The sequence below is a fragment of the Argopecten irradians genome, chromosome 4 (genome assembly GCF_041381155.1).
Source record: "Argopecten irradians isolate NY chromosome 4, Ai_NY, whole genome shotgun sequence".
Lineage (NCBI taxonomy): Eukaryota > Metazoa > Mollusca > Bivalvia > Pectinida > Pectinidae > Argopecten > Argopecten irradians.
The window spans coordinates 38,522,271-38,545,492 of record NC_091137.1 but is presented as its reverse complement, the minus strand read 5'-3'; the positions used below and the strand labels follow the sequence as shown (position 1 = coordinate 38,545,492).

Below are 23,222 nucleotides of genomic sequence, written 5' to 3'. Positions count from 1 at the left end.
TACTATCGTTATATTCTAACTCTGTCATGTTACTATGTACATGTACTATTTTTATACTTCGACATAAGATTGATTTTACAATATTAAATGATACCAATGAGGTATTCTATGTGTTAATTTGCATATTGCTCCAATTATTTAAATAACTGCAGGGAACTCATTATACCATTGACTTACATGATGTTTGTTTTATTTTTGTATCTCATCACAATTTAGCATTTGAATGAAATAATACAAGGAAGATGCAATGAAAAACGACAAAGAACAGAGACATGAATTACTTCAGACGTTAATCTACAAATATGGTGACATTAAAGCATTTTTTAAAATTGAATATAGCAATTTAACATCTAAATATTAAGTTTTTGTATGATTGTTAATGAAACATGTTGGATATTGCATTGTCTTTATAATAACACTTCATAGTAGACTTACCATATAACTGGTATTCAAATAGTATTATCCATTTAAACATTCATTGGAAATATTAAGGTAACCCCGATGAAAGTTTTACAATTAGGCTAATAAAACAGTATATATTAATGTAAAATATTTTCAAAGAGCTTCCAGTATACCCTTTTACAAATATGAAATCAATGTAATTAGAATAACACAGGATAGCAGAAATGGAACGGGCAGTCATCTGTAGTGTGGGCACTATATGTTCCAATACTGGACTATGATACTCGTACCGACGGTACACTGTAGTAAAATGATTGGTGGATCAATTACAAAAGGTTCTATTTATGAATGGTAGTCAATCGCTCATACTTAGGTAAAATATACCTATAGTTCCATATTTATGTATACTATCGTGATGGAATATTACAAAATCCTTCACCTTGCTTTTAAAAATAATGTTTGAACTATGAAGTAAGATAATAAAGCCTAATATGTTTTTTCTCTTGTCCAAATCTATGCCAAAATTGTAGTCTTTGTTCTAATTGGGATATTGATACCTCTTTGTCTTTGTGTAGATTACTGTCAGCTAATGTGCTTTGTAATTTAACACAGGGCTGTATGAAGTTATAACAATATAATAGGCCATGGGCTAGGAGGGTCCCACATGCACACACCCCCCTCAACCTCCGAGCCAATATTTTTCTGAACCCTCATGACCCACTGATCACAAATCAAAATGTCAACATTGCATAGGTTGGGATGAACTTCCGGTTATGACGTCATCAAGATGGCCGCCATCTCCAATTTCACTAAAAATTGAAAAATAGTCATAACATTAACATTTTTTAACCGAAGTAGACAAATGAGGTATCAAAATGACCACAATAGAAAAACAAATACATATCACAACCAAAAAGTCCAATATATGTAGTGATTTCTACGCAGGAAATGAAAGAATCTGATTTTAAGCTCAAAAATGGTGATTTTTTCAGCAAATTTTTCATATTTGGCTTGACGCAGCAAAAATGTTTCCCAACAGCAAACTGTTATTTCTAATAAGTTTTTTGACCTCTTATCAATCAGTTTAAGCAACAAAAACAACAAAAACCAATGTTAACATTGTATAAGTTCCGGTTATGACGTCATCAAGATGGCCACAATCTCGAATTTCACTGAAAAATGAAAAATAGTCATAACATTGACATTTTTCAACTGAACTAGACAAATGAGGTATCAAAATGACCACAATAGACCAAGAAATACATGTCAGGACCAAATAATCCAATATATGTAGTGATTTGAACGCACAAAATGAAAAAATACGATTTTAAGCTCAAAAATGGTAATTTTTCAGCATTTTTTTCATATTTGGCTTGACGCAGCAAAATTGTTTCCCAAGAACAAATTATTATTCGTAATCAGTTATTTGACCTCTTATCAATCGGTTACAACAACAACAACAACAAAAATATATAGAAATGCAAATGAGAATTGTTGTTATACCATCATTTGGTTAACAAAACATCACCGGATGCGGCATATGATTGTTATTGTTTTCCAAACCGCTGACACTACAGTTTCCTGGTGTCTTGGAATTTCCTGAACTCCGTTAATACCATGACATTTTTCGAAACGTGTTGCGTCTTTTAGAATGAGCACATTCATTGTTTATTTCCTGTGTATAACGTAAGGAAACATAAGATGTCACATATTTCTTTCACTAGTTCTTAATGATAATAATTTTCGTTGTGCCTGCTTTCTCGCCATAGTGTCGTCTTCGACCTCGATGACCTGGTCACATTACACTACCGGGTTACCATCGTGGTTCTTACTTGTCAACCGTCCATGGTCAGAGTTAACATCAGAAACATTGGATTCAGGGATGTGGGAGCCCTTCCTGTTTCCAACATAGTTTCACATAGATTCACATATCATATATGATGTTCCAGACTTCTCCGGCATGATGGAAAAGACTCCAGATTCACATTCTGCGGAGGGTTGAGTTGGTTCTCCTTAATTCGTATGAAGCACAATTCATCATTGTTACGAACCTCAGTGACCATAGGTGGCACAGGTGGATTCTTTGAGGTCATAAAGGAGGTCTGCAGTGAAGTTTCACTCTTTGCCAAGTCTGGAAAGCACTGTAGAGAACTCTTTACTGGAGAGTCTTCAGTGGTCTTTTTATGCATACACCAGATGTGACACAGCCAGCTCCTTCAAGAGAATGGGAAAAGTCAGACCAGTGAAAAGCATTTAACATTTATGGCCTTATTAATGACCTCGATGTTATCACCTGTGCCATTTATGGTTGCACGAGGATCCACCAGATTGATGAAAAGTACTTCATACGAATTATGGAGCTATGTGCTAGGGAGAACCAATTCCACCATTGGAAACATGTGGATCTGGTGTAATTTCCATTATGCCGGAGAAGTCTGAAACAGCATATACGTCCGATATGTTAGAATCTAAAAGAGATTCCAATTCCTGAACCTGTCGTTCCTGATATGAACTCTGGCCATGGATGGGTCATAAAAGATGACAGGCTAGAACAACACTGGTAATGTAGTGTCACATCAGCTCATCGACATCGGAGACGACGCTCTGACTTTCGACGAATTGGATACTGATATCTCGATTACTCTGATTCGGACTGCATGTACCAGCTACCAGATATGCCGAGTCTCTTCAGTTGATAGTGCAGTGAGGCGGGAAAGCATGAACAATGATAATGATTATAAATGAGAACCAGTGAAAGACATATGTGACATTGTAGTAACCATCTGACATTTTGCTTAAGCTATGCATAGGAAATAAACAATGAATCTGCTCATTTTCAAAGACACAAACGTTTTGGAAACTGTTAATGATATTAACGGAAACACAGGCTTAGCTAAGGTTACATTTGTTACGCTATCAGTAGGTGTTGTGCTGTAATAATTCAGAGAGGCTGCTAATCTACAAAATTGAGGGTTTAACAATAATTCTTTTTTGCATTTCTATATATTTTTGTTGTTGTTGTTGTTGTTGTTTTACTGATTGATAGGATTTTAAATAACTGATTACGGTTAGTAATTTGTTGATGGGAAACATTTTTGCTGCGTCAAGCCAAGTACGAAAAATTTGCTGAAAAATCACCAATTTTGAGCTTAAACTTTTATTTTTTCATTTCTTGCGTACAAATCTCTACATTTATTGGATTATTTAGTCCTGATATGTATTTATCGTTCTATTGTGGTCATTTTGATACCTTATTTGTCTACTTTAGTTGAAAAATATTAAATGACTATTTTTAGTGAAATTCGAGATGGTGGCCATCTTAATGACGTCATAACCGGAACTTATACAATGTTAACAATATTTTTGTTGTTTTTGTTGTTTAAACTGATTGATAAGTGGTCAGAAAACTTATTAGAAATAATAGCTTGCTGTCGGGAAACATTTTTTGCTGCGCCAAGCCAAATATGAAAAATTTGCATATGTGTGGGGACCCTCCTAGCCCATGGCCTATAAATGACTAATGTATGTAACTTGTATCTACTGTCATCACGGAATATTGGCAGTATACGCATACAATGTACAATGTAGTTATTTTCAAACACGTTTAGTACTGTAAAACAAGACATTTTAGCTATATTTTGTTTATTTTTAATGCAGTTCCCTATCTGTTGAAAGCTCTATCTTTATTATTTTTATTATTTATCACTTTCCTGTACGTTCTTTGATTTCAAAATATAAATAAGCTCCAGTTCATGTTTTAGCGTACATGTATCTAACATGTGTTTCCCTCATACCTACGGCTGTAACAGCGGTTTACCTCCATGCAACACAACTAATGGCGACGGATGTCCATCAATGAAACAACTATTAATTACAAATTACATGTATTTGTAAAATAAGACATCACATGTCTGAAGATGGTTTTTCTATAAAGAATATAAACAACGGGGTTTACCTTAAAAATACCACCCAGTTTTTATGTATGAAGAAATTATTTGCAGTTGCGGTGTTCTTCGAACTATTTTCAAAATATCGGAGTATCATTATTGTAATAAAAATGTCAAGTTATGAGAGAAAACTACTCTCTTTCATAGATAAACATTAAGAATGGGTAGAATATCCATAGCCTTCTTCATATCAACATATGAAATGATCTTATAATTTTATGTTCTGTTCGCATGGTATGACGAAAACAGATTAATCCTTAGTTTCTGTTCGTTACAGAATCACTAAATGGAGAGACTTTCCAATGTAGAAGGTGTTATTGAGTTTGACGCATATGCCGAGGACCTAGTAGGTGTCTTCAAGGAGAGAAACCAATATATTAGTACATGTATTTGTTAAAAACTTGTTGGTGTAACGTTAAATAACCAAATACTAGATGGTGTCTATATTGAAATTTTTATCTAGATACTCGTATTATTTCAATTAAAAATCGCGAAACATATCCATATCATGATGTGCATATATCTTTTTCGGGTTTCAAAGTTCTCGAGTTTTCATAATAAAATTATTGCATTTTTGTAATATAATATTTTTGTACCAGTTTTAAATACAACTGATGTTATAACAAATGCACTAAATGTTTTAAGTGATGATGTATCTTTTGTCTTCAGTGTCAGCTTATGAAATATGCCGAACGCCGATCCATTGATCTGTTAAAAAGCGCCGCCATCAGACTGCCAGTCTGGTATCTTGTGTTTCAAAACATCATATACATGATCATACTAGGAATAAAACATCTAGACATGCCATTCCTGGTATATCCACTCCTTAATGAAGAAGGGGTAAGTCTTATATTCGCATATAAATTAAAAAAAAAAAATTCAAACTTCATCGATTGTTATGAGGGTTTTTAATTGCCATCCGATTAAATGTTGCATTCTTCAATGAAAGCTATAATTAACTACATTTTGTAGTGTTAGATGTTTGCAATGCATTGTCTACAAAAGTAATGAATAGAATTATAAAGTAAGAATAAGATTATAAGAGTTCTCGTCAGATTAATAAGCCAATGATATTATAAAGCAGCATCCGACAATACAGGACAGAAAAAATGATAAATACGTTACCCAAGAATATATGATTCTTTGTTTTTTTTTTATTTTCAGAACCAGCTCCATAATACAGTTCGCGATCGTCTCTACATTATAGATTTTGTGATCGTAACTGTCCTTTTCAAGGGCGAACCGCCGGAGAACATTTTACCCTACATAGAAGACATGCTACCATCTTAAAGGGACAATTCAGTGAGGCTAATTCGTTATATAACCACGAAGCAAAATATGACATAAATGTATTGTTCTACATTCCTTATGAAACATATGACAAAATAGTGACAAATTCCACAACCTTGTTTAGTAATTTGATAATACTATTGAAATTCCAAATCGTTGATCAATACGATTAAGCAGGTACAACATGTAAGCTGTACCCTTACCCGAGTCAAAGTCACGCACGTTAAACAAATGCAATACATAACCATTGAGGAGTTGATGAAATTATTTTTAGACAAGAACATACATATTATAATGTTAACACAGCTGTAAGGCGTTTTGAATAGTTCTAGTCAAAACATTCTTTATTACACAGGCAAGGGTCAGGGTTCTGCATACAAGGCTATGTGTAATGGCGATTGAACATTTCACATACAATTGACAACCATGGGCTTTCTGGCATATCATAGTAAAACCAACTAATCTAATTTCCATTAGAACTGGTTTGTTTCCGAAATATGTGCAAGTTTTTAATGTACTCCTAGACCGAATTGTCTCTTTAACACAAAATAATAAATTTAATAAATAAATAAAAATCAATTCAATGTTATTTGGAGAATATGGAGCTGCGAGACTCACAAGTGAATGATAAAAATGGCAACAGAGTGTTTATCGATAATTTGTATTATGAATAAATAAACATATTCATTGTGAGTATTATCGTTTGTTTTATAACTTGATATACATAATGGTTGAATCCTTATCGTATAAACCATTCTAGAGCTTGAAACATTGATGTTATGACAACATAGGTAATACAATTCAACAAGACCGGTCATTTAACTCATTCCACCCTGATGACACATTTAGATTATTCTGGAACAAAGTCTGGAATAGTCCATTTTTTAATTTCAGGGAGAATGATTTAATGTGTCTAGTATCACTGTTCTTTTCGACGTGGTTGTTGCTTTTTTTTCTCTAAATTGCTGTACAATAAATGAGTGAAAATCCTATGGAGAAGTTCACGTTTAGGAACCAAATTGTAATCAATACAATTTACCTCTAGTAATATCAAATTACATATGTAATTAAGATAATGATCATTGGATCCCCTACCGGTGCTATATCGTTACCTAATCAAACGATCTGTTTTGTATGCCTGTCATACTCTGTTAATAGAGGCCATATTAGTCTATGTAATGATTATCTGCAAATAACCTTGTATTGTATACGTGAACAAATGGTTAATTTCGAGTTAATGCAATACACATACTTGGCCAAGATCATGAGACGATTGATTTGTGCACGCATAGCTAGACTGTTCAATATCAATTATCAACAAAAAATAAATATATGAAATGAGGTCGGTTTATGAACATATTTTGCACCACAAAATTAATCTGGCAGAAGAAACATGAAATTGTACAGAGCACATGCATTTTATAATTATAAATTTGAATTTGAAAACGTTACAAATGATCAGCCAGCAATGAAACAATACGTAGTTAATAATTGTCTACTTTAGTAATTATTGTAAATAAGAAAAATATTTATATGAATTTAAGAATAATAACGTGATTTGCAAGTATAGATATATGTTAAAAATATTAAAATATCCCAAATACCTTATGTATTTATGTTATTAAGACATAGATGGACTTTGCTGTAAATTATATATGTTAGTTTTCGATTTGAAAAATATTCTTGAATATCCTCAAACACATTCAAGAGAGTCTATTCCAACGTAAAGTATGAATTTTAACCATCCTATATATATATAATCTACATGTAATTAAATCTTCCACGCACAAAAGATTCAATCATCGAAGCATGTGATATGAACAATGAATTTTCATGAACAATTATATTTACTTCATTGTTATTGTTTGCTTACACATTCATATTCATGCAATACATATTTCTATGTAAAGACTTCCTCATAGAGCTATTTTCTATAGAGAAGTAACATAACAAGCTCTGCAAGGATTTTGTCTGTCATCTCCAGGCGAAATAGATAACCTTGTAGTAGTCTCCATTATTAACCTTTGCACAGTAGTCAGCTATCTCAGCAAGACTACAAGTCGTGGGAAATAAAGTGTGTATTATACGTGTGTCGTACTGTCAATATTTTTATTGCTAATCTAATACATATATGTAATCAGACAGATATACACAACACTAGATAAATTAATAACAACACTCGACAAATGAATAAGTTTTAACATGGTTTTATTAATATTTTCTGTGTCACTCACAACAGAGATGCTGACAACACTTGCTAAATGTTTTACATACAGTGAAATGCGTTTAAGCGTCGTCACGAATGGGCTTTCGGATCCTTCAAATCACAAATCAAGTGAATATTTTCACCCATTTGCATGCGTGTTTAACAGCTCGGGAATAATCTTAGTGTCAGTCTAACTGTGGGTGGAGTTTGGTTGACATTGATACTCTAAATGAGGACGGAATTTACATGTTTTGGCTGTTACACATTCAAAAATGTAGGTTCACTTGTAATTCCAATCATTCTATTTCAGACGGTTATAGACGGTTATTCAACAGATCAGATAAATTTGTATAAATGCCTTGTAGCTATAGGAATCATGACCAAGTCATCAGGTTTCGATATACACTATTACTTATGTAGAAGCGTGTTCGTGACAAGAAGTGGTCAGATTACTTAAGTAGGATATGTACTCTGACATTTATTATAAAAATGATTGATGTTGAATGTCCATGTGTATCTATATAAACTAAGGTTTTGAAAGTTAACGGAGTCACTCTTAAGGACTCCACGAATAAACACCAGAAGCTACCAACCCGTGTTTGAGTCCTACATATCAACACCACAACAGAACATACAACAAAACATACAGAACTTCTACATTTCACTACCTAAATTTTTTTGGACCTATATTCGTCAGTCCATGTAGACTATTCCAATTGTCAAAATATGTAGAAAAACAAATACTACCAAGGGTAAAAATAAAAGAAAACATCAAAAAATTACTATTACAATTAGCATTGCATTTTAGAGGTAAAGTATACGCCTCCGAATTGGCTTTATCTCCCCACCTTCCCAACATCTACATACAGCCATTCACAGGTAGCGTTTTACGAAGCTGTCAGCCAATATCTTGACAACGTGTTGATTTGTCTTTCAATGGACATGTGACGATGGGTGACTTAAAACGAGATTTCCAATCTTTATATCCACAGGTGTATGCTAACAAATCAATGGTACAAAGGTGTGACGAAATCAATTCAGTAGATCCCTTTGAAGAAGTGAACATTGTTTGCGCAACACCACACCAGGAGTCTTGGCAATCGAAGAGTTTTCATTGGCTGTCGTTACATGATGCTAAGTGACCAATCGGAATGGGTGGAAAGACTTCCATCTAAAATCATAGAATAAACAGTTATTTGTACCTTTGTCGCGGTTACTTCAAAGGTACATGGTGATTGGTACTTTAATCTGAACTGAAGGACACGAGCGTTTCCACTGTGGTGCAATTTGCAAACATATAAATGTATTTAATATTTGATTATTTTACTAGAAAACAAATTTGAATATAACAATCAATATATATCAACTGTCATCCTCGATATTTCAGGGGTTACTATCACTATTGCCATATTTACCCGTACAACATATAAAAAAAACTCTGAAAGCTCCATATGTGACAACTGATAAGCAAGTTGTTTGGCCCTTTAATGTACATAAATATCGAATACTTGCTGTCTTTGTAAAGTCTCTGCAGATCTGTGATTGGTCAGTTATTATCTCCTGGAACACCTTCGGTCTCACTATCAGATAGTCAAGGGGTGGATATAACGATAGTGAAAGTAACCACTTAAGTATTGAGGATGTGTTTTTGTCTTCTGTCTACAAATAATTGGTTCTATTTTTTTTTGTTACAGCAGATACTATAAAGAAATAACATCGATCAAACAAAGTGAACTAGATTACACCGTTTACGTAGCAAAGCGTTTGTTTTTAGTTGAGAATGTTCTTAAATATATAAGAAAACGTTTGTAAAAGCCATTTCAAGAATATCTCAGGTAAGCACATAATTAGTCTGCGAATTGAGAATTATGAATTGTAAAGTTGTATAGAAGTATTGTGACAGAGAGGCAAGGGCATGTTTACCATTCCGCAGTAGCTATATAGCTCTATTACACTTGTTATTTCCGCATGTCTCTCTGAACATTAATATGATATGGATACTGGTCACTTGTCGATTGGAATACTCAATGTAGCAAATTTTCATATTATTACAAAAGATTCAAAACAAACAAATATCTGTGAAAATTAAATAGGCAGTATGTGCTATTCATGTCCTCCGTGGTCAACGATACGACCATCCTTCCAGTACTGTGTGTCAGGGCAACAGCAGTGTGACGCTAGCCAGGCTCGAACCCGCCACCCGACTTACTGGTCCGCCGCCCTGGACACTCACTTCAGTTCCTTTATATCCTAACTTCTGTAGTTCATTACAAGATCTGATAGGCAAACAGGTTGCATTCTTGGATTTTGAACAAATTAAAGTTGCTTCCGATGTTTTTCAGAAATAACTAAAGGAACATCAATGCTATTTCAACTGCAGATTACTTTTGATTTTGAGTTGTACATATAATGTTTCAATATGCACCTATTTTGAATGTATAATAAGGAATTCTTCTTGAAGTAAGGAAGACTCTGGCAGGCAGATGGTCATCACAGATTTGACATAAAATGGTTGCTACAGTGTAACCTTTTCTAGGTGTGGATATCAGATATAACTGAAGCAAACTTTGTCACATGATGAAATGTATCTGCAGACCGCTTGTCGTCCTAACATTTGTCTATACTAATTTAAAGGAAGCGAGCTCATAAGTATGCTTCTCATGGGTGTCAATTGTTGGTATTTTGAGTTCAGATCAATTGGAAACAAAATTACTGACATGAAGCTACGTGCAGCTACGTGTTGTTGTCTTATCTTACTAAATATCGAAAGATATTTTTGCTGATTGCACACTTGAATGACGACTTACTGATGAAGTCCAATCGAAGTGTAATGGTGTCGGAATCCTAAAAAATGCCGATCTGTAGCGTTAAATACTCTTCTCCTATGAGGGCCTTTCAATTGTTTAACGAATCTAAGCTGGAATGGCTGGAGGTAGCTGGCATTTGTTATTTACCAGACAATTTGCGATATAATGATATGGGATACAGCGTACAGTGTTTTGTTTTTGCATACTTAGTATGTCAATAGTAAAACGTAGTATAACATTTATTTATCTTTATGTTGAATTTTCTTAGAAATTGTTGTATTTGTGTGATCCAAATGGGGGCCGCGGTGGCCGAGTGGTTAAGATGTCCCGACATATTACCACAAGCCCTCCACCTCTGGGATGCGGGTTCGAATCCTATGTGGGGCAGTTGCCAGGTACTGACCGCTGGCCGGTGGTTTTTCTCCGGGTACTCCGGCTTTCCTCCACCAACAAACCTGGCACGTCCTTACATGACCCTGGCTGTTAATAGGACGTAAAACTAAACAAACCAAACCAAGTGATCCAAATATCTTAAATTGGTGTGCATTGAAATTCGTCTTAAAGGTTTGATAATTTGCTCGTCATGGCTCACAAAAATAAAACCATCTTTGAGCCGTTTCATAAATTTTCATTTGAAATGAATTTAAGATCAATTCATGAATATGTATACAGTATGCACTTAAAAGCAATCTTGTATATTCTAAGCAAATGTTATTTGATTATTTTTCTTTAAGATTGTGCCAAGAAAAGACCACTGTAACTAGTATCAATAGAAGATCTGTTATTTTATTTTTCTGCTAAGGAAACATATTTGGATAAGTTAACACAACTTGTTTCTGGATTAAGTCATTCGGTTGAAATTATATAATTGTTTATAGTCTGTAGCAAATAACACATTGATTAAATTTTTTACGGGACAAATAGAATCTTACATGGGTCTGTGAATTGGACAGGGGCTTGCCGAGGGTTGACGGCCAAAATTTTTCACTCGGGTTGAGATATCCCTGTCCACTTCACAGACCCATGTAAGATTCTTTCTCTCCCATAATAGTTGAAAAAATGATGAAATTCCACTAGGTTTCGAACTTTTTTCATCGCCCTGTTATCGCAGAAACGTCGTTATGCGTCAAAATTGATGACGTCATCTACAATACGCTCCGCAGTTACGCCGCATGTATTGATGACGTCACATTATTGTCTAGCGTGTGTGAGCTGTCTTACACCCCCCTGTGTAAGACTGGGGTATATTTTTCCTAGCAACCACGGGATATCCCTGTGAAGTATGGGAGAATAAATATAATCTCACATGGGTCTGTTAAGTGGACAGGGATATCAACCCGAGTGAAAGATTTTGGCTGATCAACCCGAGGCCATTGTGAAAATGCAGTTTAAAAAAAAAACATTTCCAAAGCGCTGCCATCATAGGAACGTCGCAGTAAGTCAAAATTAATGACGACGTCGACAATAGACACCGCTTGTATTGATGACGTCACGTCATTGTCTAGAGCATGTGAGCTGTCTTTTCCCTATCCCGGTAAAACACAGGGTTATCTTTTTCCTAGCACCGAGGTGTAACCCTGCCAAGTATGGGAGAATTGCATTTCTGTAACATTCGTTAATGATTCCATTCGTAATAGGCATTATAAGAGGTGTAGTCATCCTTCTGACATTTATTGATGTTTAGAATTTTATCACTTCCCTGTTGTCCAAACGAATATTAAGTAATTTATGTAAGTGTACACGGGATAGATTTTCAAAATTACATGTGCCGTAATTTTCATACTACTAATAAAGAATTCTGTGTTGTTGCAAATTCTAATAAAATTTCATCTTTGCATCTGAATGATTTGCACAGTTTAATTTATCAAAACATATTGTTTAAATATATTATTGCAGAAAAAAATAGCATGTCAATTTTTTTGCCCATTTATGACACATATAAAGTTAAAGCCAAGCAGTGTAATAGTTGCCAAGAATATGTCCTTGAATCTATGGAAAAATACCCAGATTGTCTCACATCTGAACCAATCAAAATAAAGGATTTGCGTGATCGATTACTTTATATACCAGTGAGCCTACATTATAACTCCTTTCGGACTTTCAAGATTGGATTGCATCGGACTTGATATATATATGCAAAAGGTTAAGTATATATTTTGTACGCTTGTTACAGTATGTCATGCCATTTACAGTACATTCAAATATTGCAATGTAACGAGTTAATGCCTGACGCTTTGACTGTCTTGATGAGCATACCATTGCTGTATAGTGAATGAGTAGTCGAGACTTTGTAATTGTGTCAGGACCACAGCCTGACCAGGAGAGCGTGGAAGCGCGAGTTTGTGCAAGTTCTACGATATACCTGACAATATCACAGTAATAGTTTCATCAACTCATAAACTTTTACATTTTTGCATACGAACGGAAATCCATGCATTCCTATCAAACGGATATAAAATGGAATGTTGAAGAATCTGTATGAATTTCTTTACATCACCTTTCTGCACAAGAAAATGAAAAATCTTGTAGTTATAAGCTATACAAAAAATCCTAAAAAGTAGCTCTGTCTCTCCATCATATTAAAATTATGTATATCAAACTTCTTCACACTGATATTTAAAATCGCTTTTACTCAATTGTTTCCGTCTTTAGAAGCTATGTGCACACGTGTTTATCAAATCATATACTATCTTTGTCTTTTCTCGAAATATAAAACCTTTGATGATTTTTAATTGTTTAATAATCAGACTTTTTTTGCAAATTAAATATTTTTTTGCCGCCACACGTTTGTTTATTGTCTGACCATTGCCTATCGGTTGTCACTGATTGCGTTATCCCCTCTCTCCAAACACTCTGTAACATGATGTATTCGTTGTGCAGAAACTTGCTTTGTATTCGATGGCGCTTTATAATAACAAATATAAAAACTAGAAAAGCTGTTTATACATTATTGAATATTTGATCGGACAACCACGGATGTATCTACACACGAAATACTTTTTAACCTCCTAACTACAAAAGTAAATAGCCAAGAACATTTTATGTTCTGCAACAGTGCTGATTTATGTTTGTGCAATTGAGCTTTTAATTAGTTTTTGTCTGAAAATTTTGAGACAAGTGATTAGGCTGTACCATTCTCTAAAATATTAACATATCGCTAAAATTTGGTTTGATATTTGTCTCTCAGCAAATGTTTCTAAATGGGCCACAAATCAGTAATATATTAATATTTTCCCCAGCATATAGCTTGATATTTGTGTTTCTGCGAAACGTTTTAAATGTGCTACTAATATGTTAATTATCAAAAAAATCATGAAAATATGGCTTGATATTTGTGTCTCTGCGAAATGTTTTAAATGGGCCACCGATCTGTAAAATATAAAGAATTCATTAAAACTTGGCTTAATATTTGTGTCTCTGCGAAATGTTTCTTAGTGAGCTACCAATCTATGAAATATTAAAAACTGCACTTTAATCATTGAAATCACTATTTTTCAATTTCATCGGGGTATGAAAGAAATTATGTTTGCAAACTAAATTTCTTTTATAACCCGATGGAATTAAAAAATAGTGTCTCCAATGCTTATAATTAATTTTCCATGCTAATTTATAAAATGAAATACGTTAACACGGACGATTCCATTGTTTTTTCCTAATCAATACGCAACGTCAATGTTTCTATTGTGATGCCACGATAACGTCGGGTTTCCGCGCCATTCTCGGATTTGTTTTCATCGTGGAATGAAAAAAATGAATGGACCAATCAGAAAGCAAGAAATATAGTATCATCAAAATATGGCTTGATATTTGTATCTAGAATCTAGATCTGGTATTCTGCTGAAAAAATCAAATCAAGAATTTCTAGTGGCCAGTCTTAACGATGATACACTCACAAAACACACCATATCATTACACTCTACTTTCTGTACACAAACACACACGAAAATAAAGTTGCATCTACACAAACACACAAGAAAATAAAATTGCATCTACAAAAACACACACGAAAATAAAATTGCATCTACACAAACACACACGAAAATAAAATTGCATCTACACAAACACACACGAAAATAAAATTGCATCTACACAAACACACACGAAAATAAAATTGCATCTACACAAACACACACGAAAATAAAGTTGCATCTACACAAACACACACGAAAATTAAATTGCATCTACACAAACACACAAGAAAATTAAATTGCATGTACACAAACACACACGAAAATAGAAATTGCATCTACACAAACACACACGAAAATGAAATTGCATCTACACAAACACACACGAAAATGAAATTGCATCTACACAAACACACACGAAAATAAAATTGCATCTACACAAACATACACGAAAATAAAAATGCATCTACACAAACATACACGAAAATAAAAATGCATCTACACAAACACACACGAAAATAAAATTGCATCTACACAAACACACACGAAAATAAAATTGCATCTACACAAACACACACGAAAATAAAATTGCATCTACACAAACACACACGAAAATAAAATTGCAATTACACAAACTCACACGAAAATAAAATTTCATCTACAAAACACACACGAATATAAAATTGCATCTACACAAACACACACGAAAATAAAATTGCATCTACACAAACACACACGAAAATAAAGTTGCATCTACACAAACACACACGAAAACAAAGTTTCATCTACATAAACACACACGAATTTAAAATTGCATCTACAAAACACACACGAATATAAAATTGCATCTACACAAACACACACGAAAATAAAATTGCAATTACACAAACACACACGAAAATAAAATTTCATCTACAAAACACACACGACTATAAAATTGCATCTACAAAACACACACGAATATAAAATTGCTTCTACACAAACACAAACGAAATAAAATTGCATCTACATAAACACACACGAAAATAAAGTTAAAGCCAAGCAGTGTAATAGCTGCCGATAATTTGTCCTTGAATCTATGGAAAAATACCCAGATTGTCTCAAATCTGAACCAATCAAAATAAAGGATTTGCGTGATCGATTACTGTATATACCAGTGAGCCTGCATTATAACTCCTTTCGGACGTTCAACATTGGATTGCATCGGACTTGATATATATATGCAAAAGGTTAAGTATATATTTTGTACGCTTGTTACAGTATGTCATGCCATTTACAGTACATTCAAATATTGCAATGTAACGAGTTAATGCCTGACGCTTTGACTGTCTTGATGAGATAACCATTGCTGTATAGTGAATGAGTAGTCGAGACTTTGTAATTGTGTCAGGACCACAGCCTGACCAGGAGAGCGTGGAAGCGCGAGTTTATGCAAGTTCTACGATATACCTGACATTATCACAATAATAGTTTCATCAACTCCTAAACTTTTACATTTTTGCATACGAACGGAAATCTATGCATTCCTATCAAACGGATATAAAATGGAATGTTGAAGAATCTGTATGAATTTCTTTACATCACCTTTCTGCACAAGAAAATGAAAAATCTTGTAGTTATAAGCTATACAAAAAATCCTAAAAAGTAGCTCTGTCTCTCCATCATATTAAAATTATGTACATTAAACTTCTACACACTGATATTTAAAATCGCTTTTACTCAATTGTTTCCGTCTTTAGAAGCTATGTGCACACGTGTTAATCAAATCATATACTATCTTTGTCTTTTCTCGAAATATAAAACCTTTGATGATTTTTAATTGTTTAATAATCAGACTTTTTTTGCAAATTAAATATTTTTTTTTGCCACCACACGTTTGTTTATTGTCTGACCATTGCCTATCGGTTGTCACTGATTGCGTTATCCCCTCTCTCCAAACACTGTGTAATATGATGTATTCCGTTGTGCAGAAACTTGCTTTGTATTCGATGGCGCTTTATAATAACAAATATAAAAACTAGGAAAGCTGTTTATACATTATTTGATATTTGATCGGACAACCACGGATGTATCTACACACGAAATACTTTTTAACCTCCTAACTACAAAAGTAAATAGCCAAGAACATTTTATGTTCTGCAACAGTGCTGATTTATGTTTGTGCAATTGAGCTTTTAATTAGTTTTTTGTCTGAAAATTTTGAGACAAGTGATTAGGCTGTTCCATTCTCTAAAATATTAACATATCGCTAAAATTTGGTTTGATATTTGTCTCTCAGCAAATGTTTCCAAATGGCCACAAATCTGTAATATATTCATATTTTCTCCAGCATATAGCTTGATATTTGTGTTTCTGCGAAACGTTTTAAATGTGCTACTAATATGTTAATTATTAAAAAAATCATGAAAATATGGCTTGATATTTGTATCTCTGCGAAATGTTTTAAATGGGCCACCGATCTGTAAAATATTAAAGAATTCATTAAAATTTGGCTTAATATTTGTGTCTCTGCGAAATGTTTCTTACTGAGCTACCAATCTATGAAATATTAAAAACTTCACTTTAAGCATTGAAATCATTATTTTTCAATTTCATCGGGGTATGAAAGAAATTATGTTTACAAACAAAATTTCTTTTATAACCCGATGCATCTACACAAACACTTGCAACAAAATGAAATTACATAAAAATACGAAAGCATACAATAAAATGAAATCGCATCTGCACAAATTCACAATAAAATGAAGTTGCACTTACACAAAACACACAATAAAATAAAACTGCATTCACAGCGCACAGCAAATTAAATTGTATCTTCACTCTATACAAACAAATAATAAAATATAAAAATGCAATTACGCAAACACTCAATAAATGAATGCAACAAAGAAATTAAAAAGAAAAGCTGCTATACATCTCCGGTAATTTTGTACAATCTGGACATTACTTTCATAATGATAACTAAATTGTTTTGAGTGTGTCTTTCAGTCCAAATGGATTCCATTATTCTACATTAGAATTTTAGTCGTATAAATCTTTTCAGAAAATTTTCCAGTGTTTTCTGTTAACAATATCCTCTAAGTCTACAAACTAATGTAAACACCAGACCAATATCTAAAACATCGTTTTTAAAATCAAAGCTATCATTTTGTCGGATTTATATTTAAATGTAAGTTCACCTTCGAGAAAAACAACAACTAGGTTCGTAGTCATTACGAGGTTTAATGACAGAAGACACCCGGTAAAGAGTAATAGCATATGTCATCCCCTTTGAAGTGAGACTGAAGAATCTTAACCGAAGATGAAATATAGTCTTAAGTTGTCAAACACAAGGAATTTGCCGAATGTTGAACAGCTAAAATAGTTTAATCTAGGGTTGATATCTCCTGTCTCACACCGAACGAGGGTAAAAAAATGTATATAAATCTGACAACGGTTAAATTGAAGATATTCTTGTCCGGGTAATTGGGAACATTCAATGTGTAGCATATATATGTACCTTGTACCTACATGAATATATCCATATACTATCGTTCTTTGTTGGTTTGTATTTGAAATATATGATTGGTGTTTTAAATCTCCTGCTATACTGACGCCATGTCATTACTAATCAATAGGTTATAATCATTGTACGTCATCATACCATTGTGTCCCAAGCTACATTGGTCCCGCATAATTGTTTTTCTATTGAACATAATATGTAGACCGTAATACACCATAAAAAGATACTGGTAAGTAAGCAATTACCTGACAAATTTTCAAAAGAATATTGGCACTTAAAATGCCAATGTATGTTACTCATACACAGTACTCGACATGTATATATATAAAAGGCTATGACTATTCAATGCGTTATAACTCAATTAGTAAATTAGTTCAGGAGTTTGTTATATACATTGCTTTCTGTAAATATTTTTGTTATTATCTCTACACATAACAGTCATATTTTCTCCTTTCTGATGGTTAAATTGCAGATATTCTTGTCCGGGTAATTGAAACACATTCAATGTGTAGCATATATATGTACCTTGTACCTACATGAATATATCCATATACTTTCGTTCTTTGTTGGTTTGTATTTGAAATACATGATTGGTGTTTTAATCCCCTGCTATACTGACGCCATGTCATTACTAATCAATAGGTTATAATCATTGTACGTCATACATACCATTGTGTCCCAAGCTAAATTGGTCCGCACAATAATGTTTTTCTATTGAACATAATATGTAGACCGTAATACATCATAAAAAGATACTGGTAAGTAAGCAATTACCTGACAAAATTTTCAAAAGAATATTGGCACTTAAAATGCCAATGTATGTTACTCATACACAGTACTCGACATGTATATATATAAAAGGCTATGACTATTCAATGCGTTATATTTCAATTAGTAAATTAGTTCAGGAGTTTGTTATATACATTTTTTTTCTGTAAATATTTTTGTTATTATATCTACACATAACAGTTATATTTTCTCCTTTCTGACTTCCCAATAATGTCTCTGCCAAATATATGTAAACAAACTATAATCTTATGTCTAATACCGCTACAGCAACTTTAGAAAATATGATATCATGAATTCATTTCACGTCATAACATCTGTACGGTAACATTTATCGTGCAAATAAAATGTTTATTGTTGTTTTGTGTGAGTTTAAATATAATTCTAGAAAATATATAATGTAATTAGTGTTATTTTGTCCGACATCTCCAGATAATTGTCTATATACACTGCGGCCAGTTTTGTGTTTCTCTGTGTATTGTTTCATTGAATAGATATGGAATTCAATGAAAATAATATTTATTCCTTGATCCCATAGTCTTCGTTATCAATTGTGATGCTGTGATGAGATAGATTAAATCCATTATACATGTGTTTAAGTATTGATACCACTATTTCAATAGAGGTGTGAAACCAATTTAAAGTGTTAAGACTGTTTATGCTTTTGAACTTTTCAGACTGCTTGATAAAGTAAAATACGTCTCAAAGTACGACCATTAAATATAAACTTAAAAATATCGAACAAATATTTCTTTGGAAATATATTTTATTTTTGAACAAATATTAGACTTAATGAACAGATATTTAGTTTTTGACCATACATTTTGTTTTTGAACATACAATATTTTAAATTAAATGTCTTATATATTTTTAAATTATCTACTAATATTTATGTTTAACGTCATCTAATTAAAAAGATACCTTCTATGTCGCTCCCCGTAGACCCAGTCGATATTTGATGTTTCTGATGAAATGTTATCTCATCTAAATCAATTATGTTTTTTATGACTAGTAGTGGTTTACAAATTATCTTTATGTCCTCTATTTGTCTTTCCTTTTCTTGGGAATGTTTCTGAATTAACTTTGTTAAATATTTGCAGTACCGAAATGTACGACGAACACACTGATGAAGGAAGAACGCCTTGTCAGGACACAGGTTCATCGGCGTATGGGGCTAGGTAAACTAAAACATTATATTTTTTCCAGCTTTATTCTAGATAGCTCTATGCAGTCTTTTATGAAGCAATTCATAAATTAAATCATTTGTATGATATACATGGTATAAACGTTAATACTGATGTGACTCAGTTAATGTTGATAACACAAAATTCAGTCAGATTGCGCATCTTCACAAATGAAAGTTTGTAATGCTAGTTTACGTACAGTAATAGTATATACTATAGATATATTAAAATATTAAATGTTGCAAATACTTCATTGAAAGATGTAACTGGTACATAGATGACGGCTTACAAAACAATAGGACTTTATCTCTTATCAATATAAATATATAAAATGTTATTTTTAAGATACAACTTTGACTGCTTAAATGTGATTTGTTGTGTCAGATCTTAGCTTCTTATATTAATATATGTGTGCATGACTCCTCTTCTAGAGTTTAATAAAAGATGACATAGCTCTTTGTTCAATTTCAATATACATGTAATATTATATGTTTGATTTCATTGTTGCTTTTTGTCAGCCAAATGAACCAAATATATTTTCTGAAATATAAGCACTTACAAGAGCTTTCCCCTCAGAAAACAAGTGAAGATTTTTTTAAAATTGATTTTTAAGACATCTTAGCAGTTGACTCATTTTTTCCCCTATATAGTTTCGATTTCGGGAGCTGTTAGTCATAGAATAAATACATAAGTAAATAAATAAAATATATCTGAATTTGATTTAAACACATAAAATGAAAATACAACATTATAAAATTACATGAAAACTAAATATGTTAATTTTTTAAATATTTACATAATCTAAACTAAATGAAGTTATACGTATTTTCTAAAACAACCTTCTATTTCTAGAACTATTTTAACATATTCAATTCAATATTCAATCCCAATAAAATGTATAAAATTAAATTTCAAAATAATTACTTATCCAGTGATTTGATTCATCCGAATCTTCAGATGAAATCAAACATTGTAGTCCTACCGTCACTGGTAATTTCCCAAATATATATTGCACTGTTACAATGTACAATCTAATTTGTCCTGGTAGCTTAAGCATAGTAATTCTGTCGATTATACACACATGTGTACTGTGCCTATAACGTATGCAATAAATATAAGAGAGAGCCATTGTTGTATAGTTTATGTATTGAACGGTATCCTATTTATAATTAACTATTGCATCATAGTCATTTAATCACGTATCGAAGTGAAATAGATATACACAGCATATACGAAACCATCAACACAAAATACAAGTAAATATTTATTTAACATATTTAATTTCGCCACGATAAATATGTTAAATTTGTTTGTAACCCTTGATACGAAATCTCTTTCGGGCTTCACGACAAAATCTATTTCTGGTGATGATGTATTCAGTTGAAAATAAATATGACGAATCATACTTTTTAGAAGGTTTAAATAATAATTAGAACTGTTAATTGATTTGTGCCTGAATCTCTTTGAAATATCGGTGATATATCATCTCAATATGGCTGAATCAACTACGAAGCAATTAGATTTACACAACTTTTGAATGTTTTCTTGATATTTATGATTCTTATTATCTAACACAAACGTTGACCTTAAAAGGTATTATATATAGCTTATCTTAATCTTTTCATTTAAATGTTCAAATTACGCTTTTGAAGAAAGAAAAAAAAATAGTACGCATCAAAAATGACCTTTTATATCCAAGTTTGTCAGATATGTCACAAGTGTAATATAACCAGTAAAGTTTTTCATTGAATTAACATTCATCATGACATGACGTCATTAAACCATTGCGTGGCGTCAAGATAAGAAGACGTCGGACAAAAATGAGTGACCTTAGCTGGAATTTTGAAAAAAAGTTTTGACGTTGAAATTCTTTTAGATGTAAATTGTTACAATTATATCATAAAACGTGTGTTCATTTCATATAAAATAAGTCTCGAAGTTTTCATTATTGTTTGCTCGATATATTTCGTCATTGTCGATGCATACATGGTTTGTACTCGTAGTTTTAGAAATATTATGATTCATTTTACATGCTATAAGATTAAAAAAAACATTTTCTGTCTTTTTTAAGGACTAGATATAACGTAACGACCCAGCATATCATTTTGACGTATGTAAGTATGAATTCAACAACAATTTGCTTATCTCTGATATAAATTTCTATATTGATGACCTGCCATTTTGATTATACGCATAATTTAAAATTTGGCTATACTTCTCCTCGATATCCCAGAGGTTAATATCACTTTCGTTGTGTTCACCCCTGGGATATTTCATAGCAAACTGAAGGCTCTGTGTGCGATCCCATATGAGAACCTAGTTTGGTCCTTAACGCATATTAAAATATTTGGATAACGGTTCACTGAGGTTGACTGTGTGGCTTTGCAGTTGTGTGTCACTGTCTCTGTAAACTTCAAAGGAAATATCAGCAAGCCTTAATGAAGAAGGGGTAAGTCTTATATTCGCATATAGATTAAAAAAAAACACAAAAAGATTCAAACTCCATCCATAGTTATGTGGGTTTACAATTGCCATCCGATTAAATGTTGCATTCTTCCATGTCAGCCATAATTAACTACATTTTGTAGTGTTAGATGTTTGCAATGCATTGTCTACAAAAGTAATGAATAGAATTATAAAGTAAGAATAAGATTATAAGAGTTCTCGTCAGATTAATAAGCCAATGATATTATAAAGCAGCATCCGACAATACAGGACAGAAAAAATGATAAATACGTTACCCAAGAATATATGATTCTTTGTTTTTTTTTATTTTCAGAACCAGCTCCACAATACAGTTCGCGATCGTCTCTACATTATAGATTTTGTGATCGTAACTGTCCTTTTCAAGGGCGAACCGCCGGAGAACATTTTACCCTACATAGAAGACATGCTACCATCTTAACACAAAAACTAAATTTAATATATAAATAAGAATCAATTCAATGTTATTTGGATAATATGGAGCTGCGAGACTCACAAGTGAATGATAAAAATGGCAACAGAGTATTTATCGATAATTTGTATTATGAATAAATAAACATATTCATTGTGAGTATTATCGTTTGTTTTATAACTTGATATACATAATGGTTGAATCCTTATCATATAAACCATTCTAGAGCTTGAAACATTGATGTTATGACAACATAGGTATTACAATTCAACAAGACCGGTCATTTAACTCATT

General features: G+C 32.6%; 1 protein-coding gene across 2 annotated transcripts; it reads left to right on the top strand.

Annotated features, from left to right (window-relative positions):
- Positions 1–4,523: 4,523 nt before the first annotated feature.
- On the top strand, positions 4,524–23,026 carry LOC138322502 (uncharacterized). 2 transcript variants are annotated; one of them, XM_069266524.1, is made up of 3 exons: positions 4,524–4,695; positions 5,019–5,189; positions 22,812–23,026. In XM_069266524.1, exons 1-3 carry the CDS (start codon positions 4,636–4,638, stop codon positions 22,935–22,937), a joined length of 357 nt encoding a protein of 118 aa, XP_069122625.1. In that variant the 5' UTR covers positions 4,524–4,635; the 3' UTR covers positions 22,938–23,026. The 2 variants fall into 2 exon arrangements, with proteins under 2 accessions (XP_069122625.1, XP_069122624.1); XM_069266523.1 differs by lacking the exon at positions 22,812–23,026 and adding an exon at positions 5,514–6,065.
- Positions 23,027–23,222: the final 196 nt, after the last annotated feature.